The sequence below is a fragment of the Festucalex cinctus genome, chromosome 20, assembly GCF_051991245.1.
Source record: "Festucalex cinctus isolate MCC-2025b chromosome 20, RoL_Fcin_1.0, whole genome shotgun sequence".
NCBI lineage: Eukaryota > Metazoa > Chordata > Actinopteri > Syngnathiformes > Syngnathidae > Festucalex > Festucalex cinctus.
Window position 1 is genome coordinate 9,021,987 of NC_135430.1, and position 16,691 is coordinate 9,038,677.

The following is a 16,691-nucleotide window of genomic DNA, read 5'->3' on the forward strand; positions in this document are numbered from 1 at the left end:
TTTCCGTCTAACACAAATTGTAGATGTAATTGTAGATATTTAATGAATTCAAAGGAAATCCAAATTTTTTATTCCAACCTGATTTATCATCATTATTATTTGCAGTGGAACCCTATTTAATTTATAACATTTATTGTCCCTTTTTAAACAATTTTACTTGGCTGTCAAACTCGTGGAAGAAATTCCGGTTACACAGAGGAGTCATTGAACGCGGCATTTACGTCACAGGATGGCGTTGCGGTGGCTACAACAATGCCATTCGACTCCAAATGAAGTGTACCTTGGCGTCTTGGGTGGAGCTATAAGCTCAACAGCCAATCGTCGACCAGGATGGGAAAGCGTCTACTTGATTGACTTCAACTGCAGCCAATCGGCGACCAGCGATGTCTGCCTATGAATGGCGCTCATTTTGACCATTGACAAGTGTCGGTACCAGATTTTCTTTTATATATTTAACCCTTTATTTAACAAGTGGGCGCATACAAAAATGGCAACAGTCAGTTTCCATCAAATGTTAACATATCTGCCAAGGGACCAGGACCCACTCAATAACCAGCACACAGATGACAAAAAAACAAACATACATCCAATAATGAAATAACACAAAAAAAAAAAAAGATGATGCAAATTGAAATCATGATATGTACAACTTAAACTTTTGTCTATAATAAATTTGATACTTTCATTATTTTTCACGTACAATTAGTACCTTTTAAAACACATTTTGCAACTTGCGGTCGACTGAAAATGACATCACAAGGGCTCAGGTAACCAATCACAGCTCACCTGTCTTCTCGGTTTGTCATGTGACATTCACAAGCTGAGCTGTGATTGGTTACCTGAGCCCTTGTGATGTCATTTTCAGTCGACAGCAAGTTGCAAAATGTGTTTTTAAGGTACTAATTTAATTGTACATGAGAAATAAAGAAAATATCAAATTTATTATAGGCAAAATATTGTTTGACTGCCAAAAATGGCTAAATAAGTAAAGTATCCCTTTAAAAGGAAACCACTGAGTAATCTTTTGAAAAAGAAAAAAAAAATCACAAATAGAAACACTGAAAAACAGTAATTTTTTGCAATTGTTATATAGGTTTCTAAAGTCAATACGACTAGTTATAAATGGCTGAGGACATGTATTTACTATTATGATCATTATGAAATGACAACAGAAATGTGAGTTGGCGCTAGAGTTTCTCGTAAAGCTTTTTCTTTGAAACATTCATTCATTCATTTTCTTGACCGCTTATGCCTCACAAGGATCGAGGGTTCATTGAAATAAATGTTGTGTATTCTTCTCATCATGTCAGCAGCAGAAATGTTGAAATTGTCCAAGAGGACGAAGTCCCCGTCCAGCCGGAAGATGTTTGTGTGGAACAACCTTGGCGACGTCACAGCGCTTTTTGCTTCCTCTTGGCCTGCATCATTTCCTGCTGCTGCTTCAGTCGGACTTCCTCCAGACTCAAACAGCCACCTTTGAACACATACACGCACACGCACGTTTACACTTGGAGCGTTTATGTGTACTACATACTCCAACCAAAAGGGGGCAGTGATATCCATCCATCCGCTTTCTATTACGCTTCTATTACGCTAATAGAGCATCCGCTCTATTAGTCCCGCCCCCACCCATGTAGAATTTCTTCATCGTCACCGAAGCTAGCGAGGCAGTGGTGCTAATCGTGCTAGCGGGTTGCGCTTGCGTTTGTGCCTCACCGACGCTGCTGGGCTGGATGTTGACGTACGCCATGGCTCTGCTCAGCCGCAGCTCCTCCAGAGCCGCCAGCTCCGCCTCCGCCTCTGCTCAACCAATCACAACAGAAGCAAAATGAATCTGAACGTCAGTTTGAGTTGACAGCACAGGGCGCTAGAGGACAAAATGGCACCACTCTGTAATGGATAAAATTGAGGAATTCTAATATGTGGACTCACTTTTCTGGATCTCTCTTCTCTTCTTGGGGTTCGGGGGGATGACGGTGAAGGCTTTGTGGCTGAAAGAAAAAGAAAAAAAAAAAGAAATAAAAGCAAATATGACCAAGACGAGCGCGTGGGGAATAATGCCAGATTGCGACCAGGGTTATTATTGTTTTGGAATTGTTCATTATACTGTAGTTAGTTTTGATTTCATTTTGAGTATTGTTTTTTAAATTGAGTTGGTTTTAATTAGTTTCCAGGGTGTTTCTGTTAGTTTTTATTAGTTTTAGTTATTTAATATATGCTTCATTTTAGTTCAGTTTTAGTTAGTTTCAGTATTAGTTTTATTATTATAATTTTTTTAATGTGTATTACTTGTGCGCAATATTGAACAAACACCATGGGAGTGATGTCATCTGAAGGTGCTTTTCTATTGGCTGCTGCTAGATGACGTCACTTCTGTGTGACACACCTTCAAACATCCTTTTTCCGGTTAATGGGGTAAAAACCACGGAAGAGGCAGGACTGTTTTTGCACATCAGTTTGTTTCCGGTTCGGTTTGCGACTTGTGGGCTGCGTCAAAAATACTTGTGCTTCCGACTTTGTGCCTCTCGGTTGCGCGTTCGCAACACGGACCGGAAACAAACTGATGTGCAAAATCACGTCCCGCCTCTTCCGTGGCATATACCCCATAATAAATCTAAAATCACATTTAAAATCATCCCCCAAAGACTCATGCATTAATTACCAAAGACTAAAACGCAGGACATTTTTTGCTGTAATTATAGTTAGTTCTAGTTAGTTTCAATTAGTTTTTGCTTTATTTCGTTCGTAATTTTAGTTTTTCTTTGGTTTTAGTTCACTAAAATAACCTTGGTTGCGACATCACGTGAACAATGGAGCAGCTCGCGACAGGCAGGCTTGATCCTGATCATCGGTTGCACGCAGCAACAGATGGCACCACGCAAGCACACTGAAGGTTTTCATGTGACGACTTGCACACGTGACGATCACATTTGAGATTTTCTATCGTGCTTGTCTACAGGATCGGTCACCATTTGGGTGGGCTGGAGCCTATCCCAGCTGACTTCGAGCGACACCCCTAGACCGGTCGCCGGTTAATTACAGGGCACATAAAGAGACAAAAAAAAAAAGCAGTTGACCTAAAATGAAAACTTTAATACACATTGGCTGACGTCTCACCTGTGAATTCCCAGTTTCCGGATGCTCACTTGGCCACGCCGTCCCGGACACTCACCGTCCTCCCGCCACTTTGCATCGCAGGCGGCATCCTGCTTGGCGGGTCCGGCTCGGGCCACGTTGGATCTGGATCTGCTGGGGCGCTCGCGGCTCGTCTGGGAGCGACCCCGCTTCTGCGTCGGTCTGGGGCAGCTGGCCGCTCGGCTTTGGCGCGCGGGGGCCACTTGGAGGTTGACAAGTTTGGTCCTCTCTTCCACTGCTTTGTGCTTGATCATCTTTGTTGAAGGCATCTTCCTTGGCTCTAGTCCACAAATGTCACTTCCTCCGATGGGGACATCTTCTAGCTCCAAAGTATTCACGGAGCTCAGCGTTTCTCAAGTGTCCCGGTTGCCATGGAGCTCCAGCCGCAAAATTGTCACCCAAGTGTGATTGATTGAGCGCAGTTTCCGGCTGAAACCTTCAAAATAAAAAGGCTTTGTTTAATGTGGCTGCATAGAGCACAACAAATCTACATCTTCAGTCACTCACCTTGAGGTACTTTTGTGAGCAGAACATCAGTAGGACTATTTGGAAAGTGACATCATACCAGGCTCTCGTTTATAACTAGCTTTATTTTGGGAGGCAAATTTCTGGTTTCCGGCAGCGTGGCGTGTGAGTCGTGAGCTTGACGACGCTCGCACTATGTGAGTGACGTCGCATTTAGGGATTTGCTGACAAGTCGCATTAGTGTCACCTGGAGTCTCGTGGCAAAAGGAAGTCTTCCACCTTACAGGAAAAAAAATATATTGTAGTAAATTTAAGTTGCAAGAACTATTAAAAATCAAATCAGTCGTCAATGAGGGAACGAAACGAAAACGAACGGGTTTTTTTTTGTTTTTGTTTTTAAATACCATGCAGTCCTCCAGAGCTGTGCGTGGCGCTGTCGCTCGTTTGCGGGCCGGAGACAACTGTGCCATCGCTGGAGCTAAAGCAGGTAGCCGAGCCAAGAGGGACCTCGTAGCCGCGTGAAGTGGGCCTCAGGCCGTCTGCCTTCCCGCTACAAACGTGGAGACAGAATGGCGGCTACACGAGCCACCAGCAAAACACGATAAACACGGCGCTTTATCAACTTGGCATGTGCGCTAACAGCAGACAGTCATAGACCAAGGTGCAGGTCATAGATATGAAATAGACCCAGCTTGAATACGTCAGCGCGTCCGCCATATTGAATGTGTCGGTTATGACCGTAAAATAATACAAGTTAATGGCCTGTCAGCATATACTGTATTTACAATTCTCTCTTTTTTTTTACAATGCATTTCTACAATACGCTATTTTTCTTTGTCATGATAGAAAACCTGCTGTAAACAACATGTAAACTAAATTGTAAGAGAGAGATTGTACTATCTGCATGTATTATCAAGGTTATTTTTTTAGAACTGTAGTGGAATTAAGAGGAAATGAGAATATTTACTTTGCAATTAGATTTTCAGTATGCGCCCGTATTTTTTAAACCACTGTGGTACTCCTTAAAAAAAAAAAAAAAAATAAATCTCGTTGAACACCTCAATGCGTGTGTTGTGGTTTGTGCCAGTTCAATTTCCCTATAGTAATAATGAAAATAAAATGTTTTTCGGTGGGTTATGAAAAGATTAATGGAATTTAAATTCTTCTCACTTACAACTTGATATGATATACGCGTAAAGTGTGTTACGAGTTTTATCGCGGCACGAGTATAACTGAAATCATAGTAGTAAATACAATGTTTTTTTTTTTTTGGCGCTTCCGTGCCACATTTAATATGGCAGCGATATCGACGTACGATACCGTGCCAAGACGGGGTCCATGTCTACTTGGGAGTCTCGGATGAGTGTGGCGGTGACGAGGAAGTCACCAGTGACAGCGGCTACACTCCTCCAGACTCCACTCGTCGCCTCCACCAAGTCCACTAGTGCCCCCGTCCGATCGAGTAGTGGGACCGAGGCAACCACACGCCCTCTCGCTCTCTCTCTCTATCTCTGGCTGGCTGACACCATGCGCCCGTCGTCGCGGTGAGAATGTTCCGCGGAGCGGATAGAGCAGCGGATGGACCGGGCCTCCGCGCTACGCTGACACCAGGAGGCAAGAACCCGCCGAACCGAAACCGAGCCAGCTGACACTTGCTTAGCATCACTCGTGTTGTTAGCCTGACACTTTGCTAGCCGAGGCCTGCCTCCGTGTTTTTATTATTATTATTATTATTTGGCGCCCACTGAATGAGAGTCTGCATGACGAAATTGCAGAGGGCTAATCCTAATCGTGTGTTTTTGTTTTTTTCTGATATGATAATAATACTGTGCTAGGATGTGGCTGTCGTGCGTGGCCGTGCACCTGCTTGCGTGGCGACATCGCCCAATGAGAAGATATTTTTATTTTATTTGTATATTTGTTACAAGCTCTAATTAAGCCAAGATTCATCATTTGACATGAGAAAAATGTCACGGCGGCACAACACCGAAAAAGTGGCCACACAGGTTCACTATGCCATCTAGTGAGAGAGCAATTAATTGTTCTTCCACTAGATGGCACTACACATTACTGGCATAGATAGGCAGAGAAATATATTTTTACATATTTAAATTAGATAAATTTAGCAATTATTGAATAAGAGGAATGAATTAGCAACTAATGTTAGCAGAATGATGTTAAAATTCATTAATGCAACATATTTCAGGACTGCTGAAAATGCTATCTTAATGCACATAATGGAAAACGCCATTGACGTGCTAACGATTAGCATTGCTAAACATTGAATCATTTGTCATCAAGTATATGATCTTAATTATGTGTTGTTGATTTTTAGGCCGCTAAAGCCTTGCAAGGATGGACAAGGAGGGTGTTGGTGCGAGCCAATCAGAACGCGGACCGGCCCCCCCCCTCCTCCAACTCGTCCCCATCCCCGGCGCCCGGCCCAACGCCGCCGCGTCTCACGCCCAACCCCATGCTGCTGCAGGACGCGCCGCCGGCGCCGCCGCCACAGACCCCCGTCACCGCCTCCCCGCCGCCTCCGCTCACCCCCGCGCCCTCCCTCGCCGCACCCAAGATGGCGGCGGCGGCCTGGACTTCCTCCCCTCATGTCCTGGTCCCCGCGCCGCCGAAGCTGACCACCACGGCGAGCCCCGCCCTCCGCACGTACGCCCGCCCCATCCTTCCCTGCGCCTCCAAGACCACCGCGCACACCTCCTCCTCGTCTTCTGCATTCGATGCCGCCGCTTCGTCGTCAACGGCCAAGACGTCCACCGCGCTGACCAATGGGAGCGCGAGGAGCATTTCCACGCCGACTTCCAACACCATCACGCCCTTCCACACGCCTGCCAGCCCACCTGGAAGACAGGTAGCACAACGCTTATTATGGCGGTTACCTTGGCAACCATGTAAACAAGGCCTGCATCATCGTTGCGTTCACACATGACATCCCTGAGGTCAACTTGAATTTATGTTAACGCTAATGCTGTGTGCAGGCGCTGCAAACTCACCCGGCGAGCTCGCCCGGCCTCCCCGTCGCCAGACACAAGACTTCCCAGCAGGCCTTGCTCCTGGGAAAAGGTCTCAAAGGGCCCGGACAAGAGCAGGTGCTGCTCAGGGCTCAGATGGTAAACACGCACGCACACGTCCATAGGGATGCTGCCGTGTTCATGGCCACACGAAGGCGGCATCCAAGAGGTTTCAGGTTACAGTCAGGTTACATGCTGTTAGTTATATACCGTAAGTTCTTACTAGTACCACAACAAGTGCAGTACTAATTACAGTGATGCCTTGATTTACGAGTGCCCCAACTTGAGAGTTTTTCCCAGTTATGAGCAAGGTTACTATAGTTACTGAAATGAACGAAAACATTTTCATCAACAAAATAAAAATGAGTCCTTTAATAAAAATAAATAACTGAAATTCCATTTTCGGTTTAAAACTAACGATAATTATAGCAAAAAATGTTCTCCATTTTTCATCTTTTGTCAACTCATATCATGCATGAGATTTTTGGGGCGATTTTATTTCTTTTTATCCCAGAAGTCTTTGCGGCAGAGTTCTGAACAAGTGGGCGGAGCTTATGTTGATGAACTCTCCGCAGAGTTGTTTTAACATGCAATAAATCAACCCGACCTCCATTTAAATCAGTTTAAAAAAAATACACTCAAAATCAACTCTGATTCATCACCAAAACTTGAACACTCCATTTTTTTTTTTTGCTGTTTTTCAGGAAATTATGATGTTATCAGGTACTTCAAGGTCAAACAGTCGTTTGGGAATTGGAATTTATTTTATTACTTAATATTTAGTGACTTTTTCCTTATTTGTCTTACACTTGACAAATATAAAAAAAAGAAAAGTAAAAGTGGTAAATAACTAAAATGAAACATTTTGAAAGACCCGCTCAAAACAAAATCAAAAATGAAGTGGCAGTAATTTGAATGATGAACACACTTGTGTCCAGCACAAATGTAGAACAAATTGTGGTGTAACTGTGCGCATGGGTGGACTTTTTTTTTGTGTGTGATATTTTTGCAGACGTGCGCAGGTTGAAATTTGCGCTTGCGCCGTTTTGGGGGTGAACACAGTTTGTTTCTCGACCAGTGGAAGCGATTAAATCCAAAATGATGTTTTGACGGCGAGCACACGTCTACCAAAAATATGCCTTGGTGTAATAAGCTCTTTGTACTTTTTGTGACATTTTGATTTTGTCCGTGTGCAAATTTTCCCATCTGCGCTTTTGCTGACTCAAGTTTGGCTTGAATGTTTGACACGTGAGCAAAGTGGTTGCGTTTGCTCCTGTAGCGCTCGTCTTCCTGTGTGCTTTGCAGCTGATTCTCACGTCTGCTATGCGGGCGGGGCCTTCTTCCGCTTCCTCCTCCTCCCCCGCTAACCCCGCCTCCGCCCAGGTGAGCACCGCGGGCCCCCGAACGAGCGGCGTCGTGCGCCCGCCGCTTGACGTAGCCTCATTTTTTTTGTTTTTGTTTGTCGTCTTCTCGTCAGCTCCACAACGTGACGGCGAGGCCGCCGCCCCCGCCCGCCGCCATGGCCGCACCCCCCTCGTTGCGCCTGAAGCCGGCCGTCTCGGCCCCGCCTCCGCTCTCTCGCCCGCAGACGCCGCTCTTCCCTCCTCTGAGGCCACGCCCACCGACCGCGCCCGGCCGCCACCTGGCGGTGCCGCCTCCAAGTAAGCCACGCGAACTAAACTAGGGGTGTGCAATTAATCGAAATTCAACTACAATTTCAATTATTACACTACACAATTGCAAAATCCGTATAATCCGTATCATTTTTGCGTTGTTTGAATTAAAAAATGTTTTTTTTAAACATTTTGTTTCGTAGCAAAAATGTATTCTCCTGCACATGCTGCACTCCAACTTCAAGTTTTTGCCAACATAAATATATATGTATTATTATTATTTAGTTTTTAGTCATAATTCAATTTAATCTGTAGAATTTTGTTGTAAATTTAGTTTTTAACTGTTGTACAGTGTCCTTGAGGGTCTTGTAAGGTGCTTCCAAATATTATTATTATTAGGGTTATATAATAATAATAATTGCATTTGGAAGCACCTTACAATATTATATATCAACAATAATAATAATACTACTAATAATAATAAAAAATATTATTATTAATAATAATAAATATATATTGTAAATTCTGTTTGGTCCAAAAGGAACTTACATAATTATAGTGTTTCTTCCTCTTTTTTTTTTTTTTTAAAGTAATTATGTTAAGTTTCAAATAATTTTATTTGTCTTAATATTTTGTATTTGTTTTTTACGTTTAAACCTTTTCTTGTTTCGTACCAAAACATTGACCTACTGCACATGCTGCACTCCAACATAAATAAATATATGTATTATTATTATTATTATTATTATTAATTTTTAGTCAGAATTCGATTTAATCTGTAGAATTTTGTTTTAAATTTAGTTTTTAACTGTTGTACAGCATCCTTGAGGGTCTTGTAAGGCACTTCCAAATGTAATGAATTATTATTAGTATTATTATTATTATTATTATTATTAAAAACAATAACAACTATATATTATAAATTCTGTTTGGTCCAAAAGGAACTTACACAATTATATATATATATATATATATATATATATATTTTTTTTTAAAGTAATTAGCGTTTCAAATAATTTTGTCTTAATATTTTTTGTTTTGTACGTTGAGAAATTTTTTTCCTACCAAAAAATTGTCCTACTGCACATGCTGCACTCCAACTTCAAATTATTGCCAACATAAATAAATATAAATGTATTATTATTATTATTATTATTATTATTAGTTTTTCGTTATAATTCGATTTAATCTATAGAATTTAGTTTTAAACTGTAGTACAGCGTCCTTGAGGGTCTTGTAAGGCGCTTCCAAATGATTTTATTACATTATTAAATATTAATTAAATATTATTATTCCAAATAATAATAATAATAATCATAATAAATATATATGTTATTATAAATTCTGTTTGGTCCAAAAAGAATTTACATAGTGTTTCTTTTTCTTTTTTCTTTCACCTCGTGTTTCATCGTTTGCATCTTTTCCTCCCTCCAGCGCTTTACTCACCGGTGCGAGCGGTCCCTCTGCGGCCCAAACTTCATTCTGTGCGAGCGACGTCGTCGCTGCGGCTTCCCTCCTCCCTCCAGACGCCGCCGGCCAACCGGCTCCAAGCCGAGGTCGCCGTCCTCCCCGCGACCATCCCGCCGCCGCCTGCCACCTCAGAGACGGCGCCGTCCGCTTCCCGCCAACTCCAAATCATCGCGCTCTCTTCAGCTCGCCCGCCGCCGCCGTCTTCCGGTCAAACCGCGCGGCCAACGTTGAGCAGACGGGAAGTGCTTCCGCTTCCTCAAAGCGGCGCGTCGCCGCCTTGCCGGAAGGAGGCCGACGCTCCGCCGGGAGGAACCCAAGATGCTGAAAATGACCAAAGACGGGAGGCTGAGGAGGAAGCGGACCACAAGATGGATGTGACGGAGGACGGCGGCGCCGGCGACCGGGACGACGCCATGGAGCTGCAAGAGGGAGGGGCCACCGCCACCTCCGAGGTGCCGCCGGCTGTCGATCGGCCGCAAACGCGTGCACAGGCGGAATCGCTCAGCGAGACTTTGCTTCCGGAAGAACTTCCCGTCCGGCATCCGGAAGCGCTTCCTGACCGGCGTCTGCCACCGGAACCTTGCGTGCACACCGTCAGCCCGCCGGGACTTCCTGGCAACGAGACGAGCCAGGAGGAACTCCATCGAGACAAAATCGACATCAACGAGAATGCGTCCGCGCATTCTGACAACCAATCAGGTAACAAAGTGTGTTGTCTTTAGTGTAGTAATAGACTGTTATGTTTTTTTTTCAAGGCCGATACTGATTATTAGTCGTCAAGGAGACCGATAACCCATATTTCAAGCTGATAAAAAAGTAATACTAGCGTCAAAATTTAGTTTTGTTTTTTTTTTTAAATTTAAAACATAGAAATAATTGACAGTTTTGTTAAATTTTTTTTTGCAAAAATTAAAGGAAGCTTCCTGAGCACTGACCTGTATATATGACTAGCTAGCCCGTTAAGCCCATATTTGCCAGTGCAAGCCGTTGAAGTCACAGGGCGGCCATCTTGCTCCTCCCATCTCACGAGCAGACTACTGTATAAATTATACAGTACTGTATACGTACAGATGAGACATATACAGCTCATAGGCAGTTAGTATATGGCCGGAGGCGGGGTGGGGCTTGTGGTCATTTATTTTATTTTATATTTTTTACAAGTTTATAAAAAAATAAATAAGTGGACGGTATGTGCTGCTTTGAAAACCCCGTTTTTCTTTATCGCTCAGTTCCTTAGAATTCTTTAATTAAAAAAATATATACAAGTTTCCTCCTGTAAACATCATTAAGCATATAATTTCTACATGTATTTAAGGCAGGTAAAATGTCTTAAGACCTCTTGTTTATGTTAAACACCTCAAAAGTCTTTGTGGCCTCTCTGCTATCCATTCATCCTTGTTCATTGTTCCAGAGTCATCATTATGTGTTAAACTAAGCAAGTAAATAGTTCTCAAATTTTCTACTGTAAAGTTTTCCAAAATTTCAACATATTTTCTTAATTTAATTTAATTTTTTTAGACAAAAAATGTAGGTCAGCATCATTTTATGAAGTGAAAATTTAAATAAATCCATAAATGAAAAGTTCCCTGTGCCTTACTAAGCGACAAATGCATGCGAATGTACCTAATTTGGGATTTTCGTCAGGGTTCTTAAAAGGTTCGTAAAAGATATTTGCAGACAATAAATAAAATTGTCTGAATATGTTCGAAATGTTTTTGTGAGAAGTCTGTGAAAATCTGACAAATCTTGATGAAAAGCCAAAATTTTGCTACCGGCTTTCAGATTCATAAAAATCGGCACCTTGGTGTGTTTTTGTGCAGCGTTGTTAACCGTTTTTATTCCAGCCTTGTCCAGCCTGTCGTCGCAGTCTCCGCCCTCGTCCCCGTTCATGGATGCTGCCTCCCACGCCGCCTCCCAGCCGCTCAATCTCAGCCAATCGCAGCCGGCCGTCGGCGAGAGCCCGCCGGAAGCCGAGCCGCCCCTCGATCGACCGGAAGAAGAGCCCGAGGGCCTGGTGGCGGGCGAGCCGTGGGCGTCGAGGGCGTGGCCTCAAGGCAGGGACGTCCTGACGCATGTGGTGGAAGGCTTCGTCATCCAGGAAGGACTGCAACCCTTTCCTGTACGCACACACGTAAAAAACAAACGGTGAAAAACAGGTCAACGTTGACTTGACAACAATCTTATGTTGTTTCAGGTGAACCGTTCGGCGCTGCTTTTGCTTCCTCAGCCGCCGCCGGCGGCACAGGCACAGCAGGAAGTGAACGGGAGCAACGGCAAGGCGGTGGTAACGGCGTCGGATGAGGCGGCGGAACACTCGGAACATTCGACCGACTCGCAAGACGAGGACGGCAAAGATGCCCAACAACCTGGAACGCGTACGAGATTCTTCGGCTGGTTTGGGGAATAACTTGGGAGTCGTTCGCAACCGTCCACTCGTTAAAATACTGCAAAGTGGTGGTCCCCCAACCATCGTTTCTCGGACCAGAAACTGGTCCGTGCCAGATACGTTTGGGGACCACTGCTGCAAAGTTGACCAGAAATCCCGTTTTGGTCATTCTGAGTGGAGAATGGTTCTTCTTCTACTCCCTAATCACAAAAGCAGTCGAGCCCCCCCCACTATTCATGAGCCAATTTTCACGTAAATTTGGCGAGGGGAAAATTTTTAAAAAAAATCAGAAACCATGAAACGAGACCGCAGACCTCGTCTTGTGGTCCTGTTGACGTTTGTCCTTCCCTGTCTTTGCATTGCAGGCGGTCCCCATTGCGAGCGCGCCGTCCTCCACTGCCAGTTCTGTGGCAAGAGAGGCCACGCCCACAACTTCATGCGCTCCAAACGCTTCTGCTCAACGTCCTGTGCTCGCGGGTGAGACTTGGCCGTGAATTTTCCTTTTCTATCGTCAGCCGTGATTTTCTTTGCCTTAGTGTGGTTTCCGTAGTTCAATTGTGACATCACAGTCGTTTGATATGAAGGCCAAATGGCCCAACCAAACCCAAGTCAAGGCAAACTCTTATTTTTCTCGTTACCGGCAGGTTCAACGTCCGCCTGACCAAGCGCCTGCGAGCGCTGAGCGCCGGCAGCCGCACGGAGAGGCCGCCGCGACCGGTCCTCAACAGGGCGCAGTCCGTGCCGGGGAAACCGCTCCTGCTCAGACTGGTAACAAATGAAACCGCCGTAGGGGCTGTGCAATTTAGATAAAAAATTCAATTGGAATTTCAATTATTACACCCCATAATTACAGAATCAGTGTAGTCGTAAAAAAAAAAAAAACATAGTACAAATTTTGCATTGTTTAAATACGGTATATACATTTGTGACCTTTTTATTTTAATCATCATGATAATAAAATAATAATCATAATACTTATATATTATATATAAATAATATTTTATTTATCGGTGCCTTTCTGGATACTCAAGTTCACCTTCCAACAACAGTTAAAAACATAAAAATAAAACGCTAAGAATAATATTGAAAAAAAAAAGAAAGAGATAAGACGATGCAGTTATGGTTATAAAGTGAGTAGACGTGTCTAAACAGATGAGTTTTGTGAAACGATTTGAAATGTGTTAGTGAGTAGGGATGTAACGATATCCAAACATTACGATACAATATTATCACAATATGAAGCTCATGATACGATAATTATTACGATATTTTGGGGAAGTTGGTGATATCCAAAAAAGGTCACATATTGTAAAAAGAATGAGCTCATACAAATAAAGCACAATATTGTGCTTTTGTACATAGCATCGTTATGTTATTATTATGTTTTATTTTTATTATGCTATTATTATTTTATTATTTTATTAATGCATGCACACTTTTGAGTTCCTCCACATATTGGCTTGCTTCACGGGCATATTACGTTCCCCTTTATCTGACAATTAACGTAGATTTTAAACATAGCAGGGCCAAAACATCCATAATGAAAATTAAATTACACTTAAAAAAAAAAAAATGTCCATGTCCACTTCATCCAATGAAAATATCAAAACTAAATTGAAAATTATTTGGATGATTTTTAAAAAATTTTTTTATAGTGGTTGAAGTGATAATGAATTTTTCTCCACAGCCTCGCGATCTTTGGAGTGCCGGACGCAGGGACAAGGACGCCAAGGAGGACAAGAAGGTCGTGCCGGCGGCAGCGGAGGAGGAGGAGGAGCGCCAAGAAGATGAAGAAGAGGAGGAGGAGGAAGAAGAGGAGGACATGGAGGCAGCAGGAGAGGAGGAAGACCAGGAGGACGACGGAGAGGAGGAACCAGCGGTTGCCGTGACAACCAGGATGGAGAGTCCGGCGCCGGACAGAGCGAGGACGTCGACGACGGCGGCGGCGGCGGTCACCGCGTCCACGCCCACAAGCACCTTTAAGCCCGAACCCTCGCAGTGGACCGTCGAGGACGTGACGGCCTTCATACACACGCTGCCGGGTAAAACAAACGCACGCGCACATACAAATACGCCGCCCATTTATTTACGGGTTTTGCGCGCTCGTTTCAGGCTGCGGCGAGGTTTCGTCGGCGTTCCGTCTTCAGGAGATCGACGGCCAAGCGCTGCTGCTGCTGACCGAAGAACATCTGATGGGCAGCATGAACATCAAACTGGGGCCAGCGCTCAAGATCTGCGCGCACATCAACGCGCTCAAGAACCCGTAAAGGAGCAAGACCGAGACGAGGCACAATAAAGACCAATAAGAATTGAGTCGCTCTGTGGATACGCTGATGAAGACTTGAAGGATTTTCAACATTTAATATATCAAATTTGTCTATTTAGTTTTTTTTAGAACGTGACGTCCATGACAAATCTATCCCGTAGCTCACATAACCACTGTGTGTGTGCGTGTGTGTATAAAAATATGGCAAAATCAAAAATAATAACGATAGCTCAACTTTGTACGTGATTGATGAAAATGTGATGTTTTATATTCTCCACCAAGAAAAAGAAAAAAGTGCACTCTTAAAATGGTGACATTTTTATGATATCCTGCTTGGAAATATTTAATAAAGCAATTAATCTTACATTTGCTTGATTCCCAAGACTTTATTATTTATAAGAAAACCAATGTTACGGACAAGTACTGTATAATCGTTATCGAACAGTGCAATTAATCAAAATTCAATTACAATTCAATAATTGCACACCACAATTACAAAACCAGCATAATTGTCAAAAAAATACTAATTTTGAGTTTTTTGAGTTGTATTTATATATATTTTTATATATACTATTTATTAATTATTTATATATTTTTATATATTTATATTATATTATTTTTAGTTTTAAAATAACTAATTTAATAAAATTTGTATATAGTGTTTCAAAGAATTTTATGTCTTAATAATTATTACATTTAAACATGTTTTGTACCAAAATAATAAATGATCGTCTGTCACTTTGGTGACAGCTCAGTGCATTTTTCTTTTCATATTAAGAGCTATCGAATCTTTAACAATGAAATGTATTTTTTAAAAATTTATAATGACCGGTGTTAAACGTACCTGTCGAGCAGAGAGAATCCTCTCAGCTGCCTGATCTCCCGTTGTTCTGCTTTGTGTTGAGAGCAAACGGAGGCGGTGGCTATTCCAACACTGCGGGGGTGTGATGAGCGACGGCAAATGGTTGACACCACCTCAGTCACACCTTTTGATAGGTCTGATAAAAAACAACAAAAATAACAAAGCAGTTTTGAGGCGCACAGACAAAAACAAGCTGTTAGAACACTGATCCAGACAGGTCAATGCAGCTCTGCTTACCATGCAAGAAGCCCCCTTCGGATAATTCAACTATGACACCACAAGCGATTCCGCTGCCTTGTGACCTGCCAACATTTCATCAGTTTATCATCAGAAGCAAATGCTGCAGCTCTGCTTACCTTTCGGCTTTGACATGATAGTGCTCCGTCCGCCGTATCAAACTGTGGGGGTGGTGCTTATTATGCTAACGAGCTCCACTGTAACATCACAATTGGGAAGCACACGGACAAACAAATGCGACTTTTCATCACCACGTGGAGTTGTTCGAAGGTTTCAACTTCACGGTCCAGAGCGCCGACGCGTGCGACGACTGCCCCTTCCTGCAGAGCAGCGGCCTGGCCAAGAACTGCGTCAACTCCGTCAAGGTGTACGGCGATGGCGCGCGAGTAGCGAGCCGCCTCCCGGCGCAACCGCTCGCCGACCGGCCGGCCCGGCTCACCCGTGTCCCCGTGCGGCAGGTGGGTGATGTACGAGGAGCCCAACTTCCGCGGCCGCATGTTCGTGCTGGAGCGCGGCCACTACTGCGGCCCCACGCAGACCCCCAACATCCAGTCCATCTGACGAGTGGTCAACTACTTCTGAAGCGGGCGCCGCCAAAGGAAGCAAATCTCATTAAGAAAACATTTTTTTTTATTTATTTTTTTATTCTTTTTCTCATGTGGCCCTCTCCTCCGGATATCCGAGCCCTCGGACAAGCTCGGCGGAGGAAGTCAGGTTTGCCAAAATAAAAGTCGGACTGTCCTGCGTGTGCTCTGATGTCACTTCCTGTTGCACAATATTTTTCAATAAACTCCATCCCACAAATTACTGGAGTGCTTCTTGTCCTGATCGGGTCCATTTGTTGCGAAAGGTGCAGGACGCCCTCGACTGGCCGCAGGGCACATTCAGGCAAAAAAAACAAAAACAAAAACAAAGGACAAGTGGCCAGTAGGGCTGAACGATTTCAGGAAAACATCAGATTGTGATTTCGATTGGGTTGATGATTTTCTTCAATCTTATGGACAGTCATATTTGCAAACATGGCAGAAAAAGACATCCTTCTATGAGAGACTTTTCAAAATGTTTCAATAAAGACAGAAGAATTTGTTTTTTTCCAAAGTTCATATTTTCTGTAAAAAGGTCATCTTTGTCAGATTCTTTTTCCTACTATGCACATTCATGTAAATGTCGCATGTAAATGATTTTTTTTTTCTCCTCGGCTTTTTAATCACCGCCAGCCATTTAAAAACAT

At 43.4% G+C, this 16,691-nt stretch overlaps 2 protein-coding genes across 2 annotated transcripts; one reads left to right on the plus strand and one right to left on the minus strand.

Moving 5' to 3' along the window:
* Positions 1-443: 443 nt before the first annotated feature.
* Positions 444-16,653, minus strand: LOC144009844 (uncharacterized). Its single transcript, XM_077509740.1, has 10 exons — positions 15,461-16,653; positions 15,206-15,359; positions 9,686-11,826; positions 6,313-6,821; positions 4,005-4,176; positions 3,643-3,879; positions 3,118-3,571; positions 1,933-1,991; positions 1,717-1,800; positions 444-1,474 (listed from the first exon to the last, which is right to left on the minus strand). The coding sequence occupies exons 7-10, from the start codon at positions 3,402-3,404 to the stop codon at positions 1,392-1,394; spliced, it is 513 nt and encodes a 170-aa protein (XP_077365866.1). The 5' UTR covers positions 3,405-3,571; positions 3,643-3,879; positions 4,005-4,176; positions 6,313-6,821; positions 9,686-11,826; positions 15,206-15,359; positions 15,461-16,653; the 3' UTR covers positions 444-1,391.
* On the plus strand, positions 5,941-14,725 carry LOC144009839 (uncharacterized). The gene is given in 12 exon segments (XM_077509731.1): positions 5,941-6,003; positions 6,005-6,466; positions 6,594-6,725; positions 7,932-8,009; positions 8,104-8,287; positions 9,674-10,408; positions 11,554-11,828; positions 11,904-12,084; positions 12,461-12,572; positions 12,740-12,863; positions 13,783-14,137; positions 14,208-14,725. Coding segments are annotated over 12 exon segments (2,841 nt in total). The 5' UTR covers positions 5,941-5,955; the 3' UTR covers positions 14,363-14,725.
* Positions 16,654-16,691: the final 38 nt, after the last annotated feature.